General features: G+C 50.0%; 2 protein-coding genes and 1 non-coding gene across 7 annotated transcripts in view; all 3 read left to right on the top strand.

Moving 5' to 3' along the window:
* The window catches only part of SPG7 (SPG7 matrix AAA peptidase subunit, paraplegin), a 42,068-nt gene extending 32,846 nt beyond the window's left edge, over positions 1-9,222 (top strand). For all 5 annotated transcript variants that reach the window (XM_056360365.1, XM_056360366.1, XM_056360367.1 and 2 more), the window contains 5 exons: positions 2,936-3,051; positions 4,257-4,413; positions 4,960-5,123; positions 6,182-6,259; positions 8,044-9,222. In XM_056360365.1, the coding sequence (XP_056216340.1) occupies positions 2,936-3,051; positions 4,257-4,413; positions 4,960-5,123; positions 6,182-6,259; positions 8,044-8,253 (725 nt within the window). In that variant the 3' untranslated portion in view covers positions 8,254-9,222. The remainder of the gene's footprint in view (positions 1-2,935; positions 3,052-4,256; positions 4,414-4,959; positions 5,124-6,181; positions 6,260-8,043) is intronic.
* A 1,150-nt stretch (positions 9,223-10,372) lies between these two features.
* On the top strand, positions 10,373-15,576 carry RPL13 (ribosomal protein L13). The gene is made up of 6 exons (XM_056360370.1): positions 10,373-10,449; positions 10,762-10,877; positions 11,357-11,498; positions 12,904-13,077; positions 14,325-14,381; positions 15,372-15,576. Exons 2-6 carry the CDS (start codon positions 10,774-10,776, stop codon positions 15,528-15,530), a joined length of 636 nt encoding a protein of 211 aa, XP_056216345.1. The 5' UTR covers positions 10,373-10,449; positions 10,762-10,773; the 3' UTR covers positions 15,531-15,576.
* Positions 11,107-11,188, top strand: LOC130159544 (small nucleolar RNA MBII-202). Its single transcript, XR_008825785.1, has one exon. It is a non-coding gene; the product is annotated as a small nucleolar RNA MBII-202 (small nucleolar RNA).
* Positions 15,577-15,675: the final 99 nt, after the last annotated feature.

Raw genomic sequence — 15,675 nt, 5'->3', positions numbered from 1 at the left:
CCTCAAAGCCCAGGCTTTGATGAATTGGCAGAATAAACGGAAAGACAGTAGAGTACTGTTCTCCCTCTGAGAACATCCTGTCAGCCTTTCGCTGTCGCTTGTGCGACTGCCAGCAGAGGAACCTCTGGAGATTACCCTGTAGCAGTATATTATAGGGAGGGGAAAAAGAGTTCCCAGAACTCTTGACTTCACCTGAGGGATTTGAGTCTGGTGGGGTTTGATCTGAACTGCCCTGTAGCCAAGCCGTGGTTTTCATAATCAGACACTTAACTGCTTCCAGGCTGCAGTGTCATTACCAGGAGGTGAGCCTGAGCAAACAGGCTGGCATTCTGTGCTTTTCTTAGTAGAGCGTATGGAACAGGATGTTTGTACTAGGTCAGTCATTTCCTGATCCTGAAATTTAGTTCTCAGTTTGCTTTATCAGAAAATGCCTTAACAATTCCTCATGTAAGAGAAAATTTTAGAGAAAATTCCAGGCAGTTTCACCTGCCTCTTGAAAATGAAACCCTTGGAGTGCTCGGGTAACCATGGCCATGCTTGCACAAAGCTGAAACTGTACTCAGCAGCTCCTAGGAATGGACAGCGAGATGACTCTTACCTGTAATGCAGAAGTCCCCATCAGCCAGAGCAAAGGTGTGCTTTACTTCCCATCTGCAGGCAAAAAACCACCAAAATTGTAGAGATTTGCTTGGCCTTTCTTGCTGAATTCTACCCTTGCCTTAGCTCCCCAGACTTGGAAGATAAGGAAAAAAGCAAAGTAAGGCCACAGGGGATGTGTAGCAGAAGGGATATCTGGGATTAATGTGGTGGGCATTGCAGGGCATAAGCTTCAGCAGTTTCACTGCTGACAAGCTGGCTTACTTCACTAAGGCTCTGTGGTGTGTAGGAGGCCATAAAGTCTTTTTGTTGCTTAATCGGATTCTTTCATATTAGCAGGACCTGGCTATTTTTTCTAGACCAAGTCTAAAAGACCCCAAACAACCCTCCAGGCCCCTATATTAAATTTACCCTCGCCATGTAATAGGAATGCTTCTGGGTTTCATAATCCAGAGGGCATTTCAGTTGCTATAAAAGCTTTTCTTGAAAGAAAAAAAGATATTACTGTGCTTTCCATTATAAGCTTCTGGTTTGAATAAGAGTGGTGTGGAATCAAAAGAGAACTTTGCAAGTCCAGAGGCTCTGTCAGCCTTAAAGCTTTGTGTTGCTGTAAGGGAGGAGTAAGAACTTCTCTCTGTGGTAGTTCCCATTGTGTTTTTAGTTTGGGAACAGAAAGCAGTTAGTAAGTCAGGTCTCCTGGGAGTGAGGGAGGAAACCTGCTGACTGCACAGGGGCTTTTAGCGGTTGTCTTTAGAAGATGTAATGGAGCCTCTTTTCTTGTTAGGGTTTGTATACACTGTGTAAGGCCAGCAAAGATGCACCAGAGCTGTTTCCTGGGTTGTTTGTCTCATGAGTGTGGAAAGTATAGGCCTTCAGAGAACTTTCCTGCCTGGAGATTACATTATGTAGGAAAAGAAATAATCTTTGTAGGCACAGTGCGTGCTGTTGTGAAGAGTACAGTCCCTCCCACCTTGGTGGGCTGATGGAGGAATGCTTCCAGAATTTTTAAACTGTGTGTTTGTATATATATAGATAGTGTATATATACATCTTTCTATGGAAAGAGACATTCAGGCACACGCGCAGACACTGCTGAAGACAGGGTAAGGGACTGACTGATGAAAATCAAGGCTGTTGCAATTAATCTGCTGTTCCATCACCATCATGCCTTGCAGGGCACAGTGGTTTCCAGGGCTCCTGAGCAGTAATTTTGCAAGATCTGCCACACTAATTTTGCTGTTTCCCTGTTTAATAAAGCTCTTGACTTTGTTTAAAAATTAATGTTAATAGAATGTTGTTTTCCAAGACATCAGGTAGGCTGCTCTTGACTCTGCCTGCTCTACCCCCTACTGTTCCTGGCACTGTGCGGAGACATCGGGTTTAAAGTACTGGTACCTTTTTGCTTTCCACATGCAGAGCTATAATGAGTGCTCGATATGCAGTGTATTCTGTAGTTAACATCTTTTCTACGTGCTAGAAGTTTTACTTCCGTTCAGCATTTATTTTTTTTTTAATCCTAATTGGACTTGATTCTGTGTTATGGACTACTGGGTTGGAAAACCGAAACTTTCAAAAATCACCTTTTTGGAGGAAGTATTAAGTGTGAGTTATGGTTTAATTTGCTAGTTCCCAGGGGCCTGAGAATAAGCTTATATGAAGCATGCCAGGTGTAATCAGAGACATTTTCAGGGTCTGGAGAAAGATTTTTGTATATACTCTTGGTCTTTTGCTGATTTGAACACTCCTAATGCACAAGAATCTCAACGGGGGCCTCTCATATATAATGCAACATCTTGCTTCTCTCATGTTCTGCCTAAGGGACTGAAAAAAAACATACAGCGAAATCAGTGTGATATCTAGCTTGTCTGTTTCGGGTTTTGTTGTTTTGGGGTTTGGTTTGGGGCTTTTTTCCCCTCCAAATGGTAGACTGACTTGTTGCAGATCTGTCCCTGGGCAGAGATACAGCGTAACATGCCTTTGGCAGACCTGGGAACAGAACAGAGCTTTACATTCGAGAGCTGTGATCTAATCAAATGTTAAATTATTTGCCTAATGATTAAGTCTGTTGTAAGGAGGAGAGGGGGGAAAAAGTTTCTGCCAGTGTTTTCAAGCAATCCAGCTGTGGATTGCTTTCTGCTGCAGGGGCAGAGAGCACCTCTTCCACAGCACATAATTGAAGGGCTTTTTACGGCCTCTCCCTAGAATGGAGTGCAATATGAAACTTGCTGGCTGTTCAGCCACACTCTGCGCTAGCTTGTGCACTTAAGTGTACATGGTTATGCCCTACCAATTACACCTCTTGCCAGCTTCTTACTGAATCCTTGTCTGCGTTCCTGTAGGCACCGCCAAGAGAAGTAAGATCTTGTCACCAGAAGAGAGGAAGGTCGTGGCGTTTCATGAATCGGGTCATGCGTTGGTTGGCTGGCTGCTGGAGCACACCGAGGCTGTGATGAAGGTAACTCCACTACCAGCTGTTGTGTTGACCAGCCTGTCACGGGGTGGGAAAACAGTACTTTGGGGTTCCCCTGTCCAAGATGCACTGATTGCTTTGTAGTACTTGTGTTGAATCCTGCTGCATTACCCTGGCCTCCATGAGCTTGGAGCTGTGAATACTGCAGCAAAATAAATGGCAAATACAGGATCATAGAATCATTTAGGTTGGAAAGGGTCTTTAAGATCGAGTCCAGCTGTTTAACCTAACACTGCCGAGTCTACCACTAAGCCATGTCCCTAAGATAGGCTGTGGAGAAGTCCGTTATTAGGCTCTATTGATGATAGCAATGGTGCAAAGCTGATTAATGAGCTGTAGGAGAAGCCTTGCAGTTAAAAGCCAACTGTAAAGCTCTTTGGAGCAACTGAGTCCCCTGACACTGCTGCTCAGTTCGTGCACTAGCTCCAGGCGCAAAGCACTGCTCCATGTGTGCGTGCATGCATATATGATCTCTTCCCCTGCCATGGCTTGCCAGCATGTTGCAGCCAGTGAAGTTATCATTGCAGGAACTGCTCTGATACTGATGGAAAGAGATGTGTTTTTCAGATTGACATTCTTGGTAGCTTGCCTGCCTGAAGCCCTTCTCTGTAGGGAAAGGCCTTGCTTTGGCACCCCGGGGTGCACTCTCTCTGGTGCACATCTCCTTGAAAAGCCTTGACAGTGGGGGGAGGTGGGGACTGGAAATGACAAGGGCAACAGCTCCTTGGCTGGCCACCAGCAGCAAATTCACTTCGACTGACCTGTTGTATAAGCTGAACTGTTGTTAATTACTCTCATTTAATGGGTGGGGGAAATGGCTCTTACTTTTTTGAAGACATCCTGTCTTTCTCCAGGTAGTCTCAGTGATTCTGCAGCACAGTGAACTGTTTGGCTTACAAACTCTGGCCTCCAAAGCAACTCCTAAATCTCAGAATTTCACTGGCTAGCTCTTAAGGACAATTTCCTTTTCATTTCTTCAGCACAAAGTGTATGTCTGTAGCTGTGAAGGCAGAGCCTTCAGCAGAGGAATGGTGACATACTGCAGTCCTTGGCCATGTCTCTGTAGATCAGCCCGTCCGTGGCTTCCGACAAATTTCACAGGGAATGCAGGCGCCTCCTTGTTTCCCCTCTGTTGGTGTAGTTAGGAGCTCTTTTGCGCTCTGAACTGAGGGATCGGCTCTGTGTTGCAGGTTTCCATAGCCCCTCGAACAAACGCAGCTCTTGGATTTGCTCAGATCCTTCCGAGAGAGCAGTACCTCTTCACCAAAGAACAGCTGCTGGAGAGGATGTGTATGGCGCTGGGGGGAAGAGTGTCTGAGGCCATCACCTTTAACAAAGTCACTACAGGTGAGGAGCCAGACCCAGGCACAGGCAGGTGGAGGTTGTGCTGAGAGCCTGAACTTCCGTGCTTGCTCTGTCCAAGGGTGATCTGAGCAAGAGACAAGAGGTTTTCTGCACTAGGAGGAAGAAATGTCAAATTGCATGTTTTGATCTTCGGCTTGCGTTTGTGAGCACAGAGGTCTCTTGTTGTTGGTTGCCACTGTATTGTCTTAGACTTGTTCCAAAGCCTAAGGCCACAGATGGAATTACCTGGTGAGGCTTTTGGCACATGGGTAGGCCTAGAGCTTTCTGTGCCGTGTTTCCAACTAGTTATATCCAAGTAGGATAACAGCAGGCAGTGGCAGGTAAGCGCTGCACGTGAGCTCGCTGCCAGCAGATCCGCTCACCGTTGTGCATGTCTTGCAGCATGTGTGGGAAGGTCCATCAGCAGGTGGAGTGTTCACCGCTGTGGGTCCTCTGGTCTCTCAACCAGTGGAATGCATGTTTGTGCAGGATGTGCTTCTCTTGCGCTCAGCTCGGAGCTGGCAAGCATTGCATCACTCTCTTTCCCAGGAGCACAGGATGACCTGAAGAAGGTGACCCAGATAGCCTACTCTATGGTGAAGCAGTACGGGATGGTGCCCAGCATTGGGCAGCTCTCCTTCCCAGACCTGGAGAGTGCAGCTGGAATTGGTCGGCGCCCTTTCAGCCAGGGACTTCAGCAGATGATGGACCATGTAAGGGCACCCTTGGTTACATATTCCCATTTGTTCTTTACTGTCTTCACTTCAGTGAAAACACACAAGTAACTTGCACCCAAACAGTTTGCATTTTTCTTTTAGTTAGTAAAGATTAAATCTCAACAAGCGAGTGCTTGCCTTTTCTGTTACAGTGTATTGAAACTATGCAGTGAGGCTTTAAGAACAGCTAAGATCACATAGAGCTGTGAGCTCAGCCCAGTAGCACTGTGCTGCCTGCAGCTGCAGTGAGGGGCTGTGGAATATGCTGCACTGCATAAAGCTGACTGTGAAAGCTGCAGTCCTGGTTCCAGTGTGGACGAGACCCTGGTGAGCTTCTGGGAGACAGGAGGTGCAATTGTGATGTTTGGAGAGAAGGAGAAATGCTTTGCAGGGGAAGAAGAATAGTCTGGGGAGATTGGGGAGTTGTGGAACTGCAGATAAATACCCAGCTAGGGAAAGATTCTGTGGCATGAAGTCTCTCCAGGCCCTCGAGAGCCCCTTGTATATCTAAGCATGACTGTGCAGTGCTTAGACTACAAGAAACCTGTGTCTTAAAGATTCAGTTGCACAACTTAAATGTCTCCACTTCCTAGATTAGAGAGACTATCTACCCAAAACAATGTCTCAGACTGAAAAATGTTAGCCTGTTTTGACAGGAAATTGGGCTTCATTAATGAAAAAAAATAGCCTTATTTGAAAAGTCAAATAGTTGGAAATGAAAAAGTACTGTGGTTCAGAAGTGCTATGGTTGTGCTTCCCTGGGATTTGTGCTGAGCTGCATCTTTTGCTGCTGGACAGCCTCCTGAGGTAGACTGCATTTCCCATCAGCTGGGACTCTACTGAAGAGTTGTACTAGTGCAGGAGTTTACCATTCCTTGTTGTGAGTACTCCTTTGGTGCTTTTTCAGATGGTTTGTCTGTATTTTCTGTTGATGGGAACAGCTTTCTGCCTGGCTCAGTTTGCAGATCCATCCCTCAGCGCTCTCCTTGTTTATTCACATGTTGTGTTTTTTGCCACCTACGCTCCAAATCTCTCGTTTTGTTACTGTCTTCTAGGAAGCGAAAGTCCTAGTGGCTCAGGCTTACAGGCGCACAGAAAAACTCTTATTGGAGAACCGGGACAAGCTGCAAACAGTAAGTTGGAGTTGTGTGGGGGTTTTGTTTGGTTGTTTTTGTTTTGTGGGGTTTTCTTTAACTGGTGTTTCTTGCCTTGCTACTTCTTGTGCTCTGCAGTTCGGCTGCTGCAGTGTCTCTGTGGTCCTAGAAAGTCTTGTAGTGGATGTGCTGGGGCTTGTGTTGCGAACAAGGGACTGCTTCCTGCATATCCCCCAGACTAGGAGCAGACATGGGGAGAGATGTGTGCCTTTTCCAGCAGCAAGTAGTCTGCTTCCTGACACCAGCTGGTATTTGCAGGGTAGAGGAGTCAGAGTGGAAGCGATCAAAGCTAGAATTTGTGTCCGTCACCTGCAATTCTCTGCTAGCCTCTTGGCAGTGTTATTTCCTGGAGAGCAGTGACTGTTTTTTGTGAAGTGTACAAAGGCAGGAACAGCTCATCCTTCTGGGTCCTATAGATGTACAGGAATCAAGTGGACAGCTTCTGGATTTGGTGAAGGAATATGGAACCTGTCACCTTGGCTGATTGGTGCTGGTCCGTGCTTTCTGGTGACTCCAGGCAGTTTTCATCTGCCAGCTCCTTGATACCTGATATACCAAGGCATCCTTGTTGCAGAAGTAGAGCTTTACCTCCTCCCCTTTGTGTCCTGACAGTCCCCACACCAGTCACTGTGGCATGTCCCCATCTCTCTGCCAGGAGCTCTGTACCCATCGCTCTGGGCTGAGCCACTCTTGGGTTGCAGCACCCTGTGTATCTACTTGATCTTTCCTTCAGAAGTCTGGTCCATAACATCCAAAAGTCAGGAGTCAAATAACATTCAAAAGTCAGTTGACCAGGAGTCAACTCAAGTGTTGCATATTTTGGAAATAAAACAGTCCTTTTCCTTAAATCTTTTTAAACAAATAACAACAACAACAACAAAATCCCCTTCAACTACACAACTGCAGGCCTGCTGTGCGTAGTAAGGTAGCCAGAGCTTGCTGGCTCAGACACCCTGCTGCTGGCCATATCGCAGCCCTGTCCCCGGAACAGTGCCCTGGGAGTGCTCTGAAGGCAGGCATCGTTAGGGGGTCTCCTCTCTGCAGGCCTCCTCTGTTCTGATTCTTTCATTTAACAGGAGTCAGATGTTTGCTAGAGGCTCATCACAGAAAAACTTTTAAGTTAAGCCAAAGTATCTACAGAGTAAATGTTTTGGCTGCCAGGCCAGTGTGTCGCATCTTGTCAGCAGAATTGAACAGTTCCATGTTTGACAGTCACCTGCTGCTCCGGTGTGGCCCTTCTGCTGGCAGAGGGGCCAGAGAATTCAACTTTTCTGGAGAGGAACTTCTGATGACCTTCAGCCTGTGCCTGCAGGAGCAGACAGCTCTTTGTTAGCACTGTGCATACAGGGGAGGGGTGCTGATCTGACTGTGTCTCATTTGCTGCTGCTTTGGCATCTCAGGCAGGGCCACAGGTGCAGTGACAGTGGCAGGAAGGGCACTTCTCTAACTGTTCCTGGGCTTGTGCCTCGCCAAATCATTCTCTAGATCTTGTTTTGTTGCCTCCAGTCATACTGTGTGTTCTTGGCCAAACACGCTCTTGTGAAAGGTGCCGACAGCCTGGAGAACTTTGTACTGGCTCCAGCAGGCTTTTGGGTCGCCCTGCCTGTGGTGTGGTAGCCAGGGGTCTGCTCCTCCCGGGCTGCAGCACGTGCTGCGTCCAGATGTTGAGATCCCACTTGAGCTGGCAGGGAGAAGTTCACATCAGTTCAGAGATTCTGTTTTTGAACGCCTGTGCCTCATTATGTCTTATTTACTTTTTCTAGCTGTCTAATGCCCTCCTGGAGAAAGAAGTGATAAATTACGATGACATTGAAGCTTTGATTGGGCCTCCACCCTACGGGCCGAAGAAAATGATAGCTCCTCAGAGCTGGCTTCAAGCAGAGCGAGACAAGCAGGACACAAGAGATGAAGAAATGCCCCAGCAGCCACCAAACCATGAGGAGGAGGAAGAACCACGCCTGAGACCAGTATGAAGCCCGCTCCTGATGTGGAATGGGAGGACTCTGAAGGCTTCTTTTGGACACAGACTCTCTTTTCAGCTCCAGAATCAAAGATACTGAGCAGGGAATCTCTGTGCTGCTGTTACCCAAAAATTAAGGGATGGCTACGTTAGCTCTTCTAATGAGCTTTTTCCTGCAGGAAGGAGAACTCCTTAGGATTTTGAAATCAATTCTCAGCAGGGTAGTAGTGATTAGGAGTTGGGCAAGTCTAATCCACTGGCAAGTTTTCTTGTACATGGGAGCAGTGTACATGTTCTTAAGGGTGAAGGATCCTGAGGAGTCCCTGTAAGCCTCTGCCTGCGCTGTGTGGCACAGCCAGAGTGCAGGGCTGTCCCTGTCAGTGCCAGAATGGTCAGTGTAGTGAAACCCCTGTGAGGCTGAGCTGGCTGAGGTGCTGTAGTTCTTGTGCGACTCCACTGTAACCTTTGGTCATCTCTGCTGCTGAACATAAAATAGAAACAGAAAAAAAGACTTCACTAGAATAAACTGTGCATAACATGCTGCTGTGTTTGCAGAATGTGTCAAGACGCAGTTAATGTGTTTCGGCACATAGGAAGAAGCTTATAGCTACAGTTGTACAGGACAAGGAGAAGAACTCTGGCCAGTAACTTTATATGCAGTTTTTATAGCAAGTGTCCCACAAGCAGAAATTGAGGAAAACCTGTGTGCAGAACCCAGCATAACCCCGCAGTGTGATGTTAGAAACTAGTGTTGCAGAGCAGCTCAGAGTTCCATGTTGGAAGACATGGTGGCCCCGCTGGCTCAGAGCTCCAGGGATGCTCTCGGGAGCTTGAGCAAAAGCAGGTGTGTTCCTTGGGAAGCCTCGGTAAAAAGCTGCCAGTCCCTCTGGCTCCATCCCCATGGCTCTTGCAAAACAAGCTGTGATGACATGGTCGTCTGCCATTCATCAGGGAAGGCATTAAAATGATTGTTGGTGCCTGGTGTGCTGTGACTGGGTTAATCTTTTAGGAAGGATTATTGTCTCGAGTTATTCCATGAGGATTGTCTGTGACCTGAAAAGACCCAAGCCCAGCCGCTGACAGCTTTCAGCTCCCACCCTTCAGGCCGTATGTAATCGTTGTCCTCAGGCTGGGAGCAGGGAGGCTCTTCCTCTCCTGGTGATGGTGGGGAGGATGTTCTGTTCTGCCAGGCATCCTCTCCCCTGTCCCTGCATACAGCCACCTGCATCCACAGAGCCTTGAGCCCTCCCTGGGGCTTCTTGCTGCTGGTGGGGGTGATTTCCCTCTCCTTTGGAGCAGAAGTGGTTTTCTACATCTGGGATGCTACTGCCTGTATTTATTTTTTTTTTTTCCCTTCTGAACTTGTGCATTTCTTCACAAGCTCATTCTGTGAATTCACTTCTCCAGCAGCAGATGAAATTTCAAATGTTCTTTGATTTTTTTGTTTGTTTGGTTTTTTTTAAGTTGTGGCCATGTTCTGAGGTGCCTGAAGAAACCCTTGGCCACAAGGGTGCTGAGGTGATTGCTGGAACACTTGCAGGACAGTGCAGGGTCCTGGTGGCTTCCAAGGTGCAGCTGCTGTGGCTGTGGCAGCAGTGGCATGCTGTCGCTCCGAGGCTGAGAGGCCGTGGCTGCGCTGCTGGGGGGTCTGGGCTCTGCCAAGGTGTGTGGTGGTCCCTGACTCGTCTCCTGCTCCATGGGCAATCGTGCTGCTCCCCGCAAAGTGGGGAAGGTGGCAGAGTGCTGCTGGGGTGGATGGCAGAGCAGGGGCTGTGCTGCTGTGGGACATCGTTGTGGAGGGGACCAGAGTCCACCGCAGTCCTGCAGGCACCTTGGGGATGGTGTAACCCCTGCCCCGTGTCCATCCCATCCCACCGGCCGTGTGCCCGGCCCATGCTGGAGGTGCTGGGCAGAGCTGCACGGGCCAGCCTTGCGAGGGGGCCGGCTCGACGCGGGAGCCCGGCAGCGGACCCAGCCTGGGTGCGGGCCCGGGGCTCCGTTCGCCCCTCGCTTCCCCGTCGGTGCGTCGCGGGCCCTTTAAGCTGGCGCCATCTTTACTACGGGCGCGGTGGAGCCGCTGCTGGGCACTTCCGGCCCCGTCCTCATTGGGCCGCTGCTGCGGCGCTGCCCATTGGCTGTCGCTGCGGCACTTCCGGCGCGCGCCGCACCTCCGCTTCCTTTTCCGGTCGGCCATTTGCGGTGGCGGGAGGTGAGTCGGGGCGCTGCCGCGGCCGGGGAACCCATCCGCCGCCATCCGCCCGCCGTGGGCTGTGCCTGGGCCCGGGCTGTGCGCCGCGGCCGCTCGGAGTCCTGCGCGGGGGCCGCGGGCTGGGCCCGCGCCCGGAGGTGCCGCTGACAGGATCCCGGCCTGGGCCGGGGGCAGCGGCCTCGGGGGCGTTCTGGGCCTCCCTGGGTGGCGCGGCGGGCGGGGGCGGCCCTTCGCCAGGTCGCTGGGGGGGCCCCGCAGCCCTGATACCCCGGCGGAGCCGGCGGCCGCCTTTAGCTCTGCTCGTGTCCGCAGGCCCCAGCAGCCATGGCGCCCAGCCGCAATGGCATGATCCTGAAGCCCCACTTCCACAAGGACTGGCAGCGGCGAGTGGCCACTTGGTTCAACCAGCCCGCCCGCAAGATCCGCAGGTGAGTTCCCGGGGCGCTCCTGCCGGGCCGGCTGCTGCCTGCGTTGGCTCGGGGAGCTGGGGGAGCTTGGCTCGCGGCTTGTATCGCGCTGCTCGGGAAGCTGAAGTGCTGCATCTTTATTTGAAGCCGTTCCCCTGAACTTTCTCGTTAAAGGCTCTGGGATTGCAGCAAGGCGCGCGGTTGGTGTGGGGTCCCTGGTCGGGGTTTGGCCGTTGTAACTGCAGTCAAATGATGAGAAATCTCCGGAATCGCTGTACCACATTGATGATTCCCTTGAACCCTTGTATACCTGATGACTGTAGCTGTTCTGTAGAAGCAGGTGTCAGCCTGTCTGAGCTGTCAGGCCAGGGCTGTGTTTGTTTCCGAGAGATGCCCATGTGGCAGATGCCTCCCCTCAAGGGAGGTCAGCTGGCAGCCTAGGAGTGGCACACCTGGCAGGAATGCTCTCTTCCTGATCGCTGTCCCTGTCAACATTCCAGGAGGAAAGCCCGCCAGGCGAAGGCTCGACGCATTGCGCCCCGTCCCGTGGCTGGGCCCATCCGGCCTATAGTGAGGTGCCCTACTATCAGATACCACAAAAAAGTTCGTGCTGGCAGAGGCTTCAGCCTAGAAGAGCTTAAAGTAAGTACAGAGCACGGATCCCAACCAAGTTAACTCTGAGCTTGAGCTCGGTTGGCTTGTTCTGTTCTTCTGCACATAGACACTGGGCAAGTGTCTTGCCTTAGGTGTCGGTATCTGCTGATGCTGGGCAGCCAGGGCAGGCATCTGGTGTTGCTGGCTCTGTGGGAGCATGGAAAGCGCTGCTCTGGCGTTTCCTTTGCCTGTGGAGTGGTGGTGCAGCGTACGCCAGAGCAAAAGGTTGCTCTGAAAAGTATATGTCCATTTGTCAGGTCAGACTGTCACTTATACAGAATTCCATTAAAAGTGGATTCTGGAAGAGCCATAATTCAGTCTCCTGGGGGCCGGGAAGGACTAACAGCTTCTTAATCAATTTGGTTCTCTGTGAAACATGTTTCTATTAATCCTAAAAATTTTAGTCAATTGTTTCTGCTAATCCTAAAAATTTTAGCTAGCCTGTTTGTGTTGTGTACGAGGTAAACCATGCTCAACTTACTCCTAAGAGAAGTAGGGGGTGTTGTGTCAGGAAGGGGAACTGTTCAGCGTAGCCTGGTAGAGTAGCTGTTTCTCATGCAATAGCTACGAGGTGGTTTAGGAACACTGAAAGTCCGTGGGAAGTGTTTGGTGCCCTCCATTGCTTCAGGAAGCTGTTCTCTGTGACCTTCCTGGCTGTGCTGAGCTGATGAGCTGTTAAAAGTTGGATCGTGGTGGTCTGCAGGAACCCTCACCCACGTATCTCCATACAGTGGGCAGGAAGAAACATCGGTGCTTGCTGGCAGCCAGCATCCACAGCCGTCTCTTGCGAGTTGTTTAGTATCTAATTAAAACATTTATAACAGTGGAATTAGTGTATTGAGGCAGTAAAATTGTTCTTCTGGGTGCCAAATGCTGTGTTACTTTATTTTTCTTTAATTTTTGGTTAATGGTGGAATACAAAATGGTGTGCAGATGTTTGTCTTGAAACAAAAAATGAGGTTATTTCTTGTGCAAGATGGTTACAAAAAATACTTCTTTAATGGAGCTTCCAGTATTCGGTGAGCCAGTTACCTGGATGTTGACTTCATAAATTTGTGATGTTTGTATCAGAGGTTAAACATCCCCCTCATAATTGCTCAGGGGGCTGCACTTTGCTCTCCTGGGAACATCTGCAAAAATTACTGCAAAGCCTGTGGAACGTTTTCAAGCATTAAAATGCAGGCACCACAGTTCCCTTTGTCAGTGGCGCAGTCGGTCCCGCTTGCCAGGCCCTCGTGCTGCCACTGGGCCATTCGGTTGGATGCTGGGCCTTGCTCAGCCTGTGATGGCTGTGCTTGATCCCTGGTCTGGCTGATGCCTGGAGCAGCTCCCGGCAGCAGCACGCTGGCATTGAGAGCTGTTGGATGCTGACACCACACACTCTTCTCTTCAGCTCGCGGGCATTAACAAAAAGTTTGCCCGAACTATTGGAATCTCTGTGGATCCCCGGCGACGTAACAAGTCTACCGAGTCCCTGCAAGCCAACGTGCAGAGGCTGAAGGAGTACCACTCCAAGCTTATCCTCTTCCCAAGGAAGCCGGCTATGCCCAAGAAGGGAGACAGCTCTGTAAGTACTTCTCAGTTAGCAGCGTTTCACGAGGTCTGTTTCTGGTGATGTGTTCAGAGGTGCGGGCCTCAGCCCATCCATCCTAGTGCTGTGCTGCGTGGTCAGGCGGTGCCCCTCAACGCTTGTTATCATGTAACCTCCCTGGGGGAGCAGCCCTTCTCAGAGGCAGCATGGTTCCCGTGCACGTACGTAGGGCTGAGCCCAGCACAAGGCCAGGCCTGGTAGAGCAGACTGACGGGGATCTCCTGGGTTACAGCAGTGCTTTGGGGCAGAGTTTTAGCCTAGGGACTGCTGTGCTGCTGAAGGAGTGCAGCTCAGATTTGGGGCTGGGTGGTCTGTCTGCTGAAGCTCTGATTGTTACCCAGCCAGCTGAATTTTAGTTTATGAAGCTAAATTGTCAGAATAGCTGAGAAGTCCATCTGCAGTTGTGTTCTGCTGCATGGAAAGGGTGAGGGAGGCGAAGAGAGACTCTTCAGTGAAAGCCGTGTGTAAGGCAGTCTCGAGAAGGTTGTTGCTGTTGACATGAAAATACGCTTTTCATTAAAATCTCACCGAGATCCGGAGTATGGTTGGCTTTGGTTGGCTCTGCCTGTGGTGAGTACACGCTTCCCACGGGGCAGTGCAAGTGCTGAAATTAGGTGGTGCGCTAAAGCTATCCTCAATCTTCCGGGGAGTCTGTCAGCTCCGAGCCGCTTCACCGTAGTGCAGCAGCCCGCTGTCCTTGCGCTGCTGCTCAGAGCAGGGGAAGAAGCGTCTGGAGCTTCTGTACCAGTAGGTAACAGATACGGGTGTCTGAAATGCCATTTCAAATTTGTTCATTTGAAATCAACAGTTTAAAACTTAAATAATTTTTGTCTAATGCCATTCTCTTAAAAGAAGCTGGAATTAGCCTTAGAAGGAATCAGTGAGGAATATGCTGGGTATCAAACTAAAAATGGCACAGTAGATGTCAGTGTTTTTAGAGCTGGCAGAACTCCTGACAGGTCACTGCTCCTCTGGCCAGATCCGGGCTAATCAATAGCCAGGCAAAATGCAGGTTGTTGATGCGGCACATCTGTGCCAGATATTCCTGTAGCTGCGCGGCTAAAATGCTGAGTTTGTTACCAGGCGGTGTTAAATCTCCAGTCAGAACTGTTTTAACAGCATGTTGTAGCAGGGTACCTGCAGACAGAGCACGCTCCTGAGGAACTAGCCTGAGAAGTTGTATTTTTTTTCTAAATATTTTTTTTTGACATTTTGTTTTGCAGGCTGAGGAACTCAAGATGGCGACTCAGCTGACCGGACCAGTTATGCCGATCAAGAATGTAAGTGTCACTAAATCACATTCTCTGCGTGACATAACTGAGACTTAAACTTCACGGAGAGGATTCTCTTCTCGCTGTTCCAGGGCTCAGGGTTGCTGTCTCCAGACGCTTCCCATCCTGGATAAAAGAAAGCCAGGAAAGGGATGAGCTTGTCTCTGTCTTTAGCCAAGAGTACCTTATCTGTTTGGTTCCTCAGTGTTGCAAAGCAGATTGCAAAGAATTCATTACACAGAGCTCCACTAAATTTTTGTTAACTGTGGAAGTCCTTAAATCACAAGCTGTGTTTAGTGCCTGGAGCTCTCTTCTGCACCCAGAATGTCAGGGGTTGAGGTCAAGACACGTTGGTTGGGAACAGTCCTGTATGTATCCCACTGCTGCCCTAATGACGTGTGAAGCACAGCTGCGTACGTTCTCCCGACAGAGCTGCGGGGGAGCCCCCCAAATCACACGATTCCTGTGAGGGCACAGGTTAAGGCACACATGAAGCATGGTTGTGTTTGTGCTCAGCCCTGCGTCCTCCGGGTGGGCTCAGGGGGTTGTTAGTCCACTCATCCCTTGAAGGAGCTGGTACCTGTGAAATCTGGGGCGCGTGGTGTTGCCGCTTGGGGTGAGGGGTGCACGCTGGTGGCTCGACAGCCCCGGCAGGTTGCATAGTCACCATTTGTCTCAAAACCCTTGCCGGTTCTGAAAGGTGCTGACAAACCTGACTCAAGACTTCATGTGCTGGTTGGTTTGTTGTTGTTTTGGGGTTTTTTTTCCCCGTGGTATGTTCTGGTCTTGTGCTGACGTGCGCTGGCAAATTAGGAAACGGTTGAAATGAGGTGCCTGGTGGGGCGACAATAAGGGCAGGGCCTGTAGATGGCATAAGTGCTCTTTTCTTCACAGCATCACGGGGCTAGTGGTAAAAGCCTAGCGAGATTAATTGTGTTAAGCCTTAAATACAGTCTCTTCTGATGTGCAGTCTGACTGTCTGGCGCTCTCTCCCACTAGGTTTTCAAACGGGAGAAGGCCCGTGTTATCTCGGAAGACGAGAAGAACTTCAAGGCCTTTGCCAGCCTGCGCATGGCCCGGGCCAACGCCCGTCTCTTTGGGATTCGTGCCAAACGAGCCAAAGAAGCGGCAGAGCAGGATGTGGAGAAGAAGAAATGAACTGTTCTCCCTAGAACTGTCAATAAAAAAAATGTAGAAATAAGAGTGTGCTGTCTTTTTAGGGCAAACGTACAGAAGCAAGCTGCCCTGCGCCTGCCGGCTCTGCTACAGCGTGTGTGCTGCTGCAGATCGTGGGCCGCTGTGC

The sequence above is a fragment of the Falco biarmicus genome, chromosome 15 (genome assembly GCF_023638135.1).
Source record: "Falco biarmicus isolate bFalBia1 chromosome 15, bFalBia1.pri, whole genome shotgun sequence".
Taxonomy (NCBI): Eukaryota; Metazoa; Chordata; class Aves; order Falconiformes; family Falconidae; genus Falco; species Falco biarmicus.
Note: the sequence above shows the minus strand (reverse complement) of the source record. Positions and strands in the feature narration are given on the sequence as shown.

Bases quoted from the DNA above. Each gene is read 5' to 3' on its own strand.
- RPL13 (XM_056360370.1), top strand. From the start codon at position 10,774: ATGGCGCCCAGCCGCAATGGCATGATCCTGAAGCCCCACTTCCACAAG. The intron at 10,878-11,356 runs GTGAGTTCCCGG...TCAACATTCCAG, and splicing joins CCCGCCCGCAAGATCCGCAG to GAGGAAAGCCCGCCAGGCGA. The intron at 14,382-15,371 runs GTAAGTGTCACT...CTCTCCCACTAG, and splicing joins CAGTTATGCCGATCAAGAAT to GTTTTCAAACGGGAGAAGGC.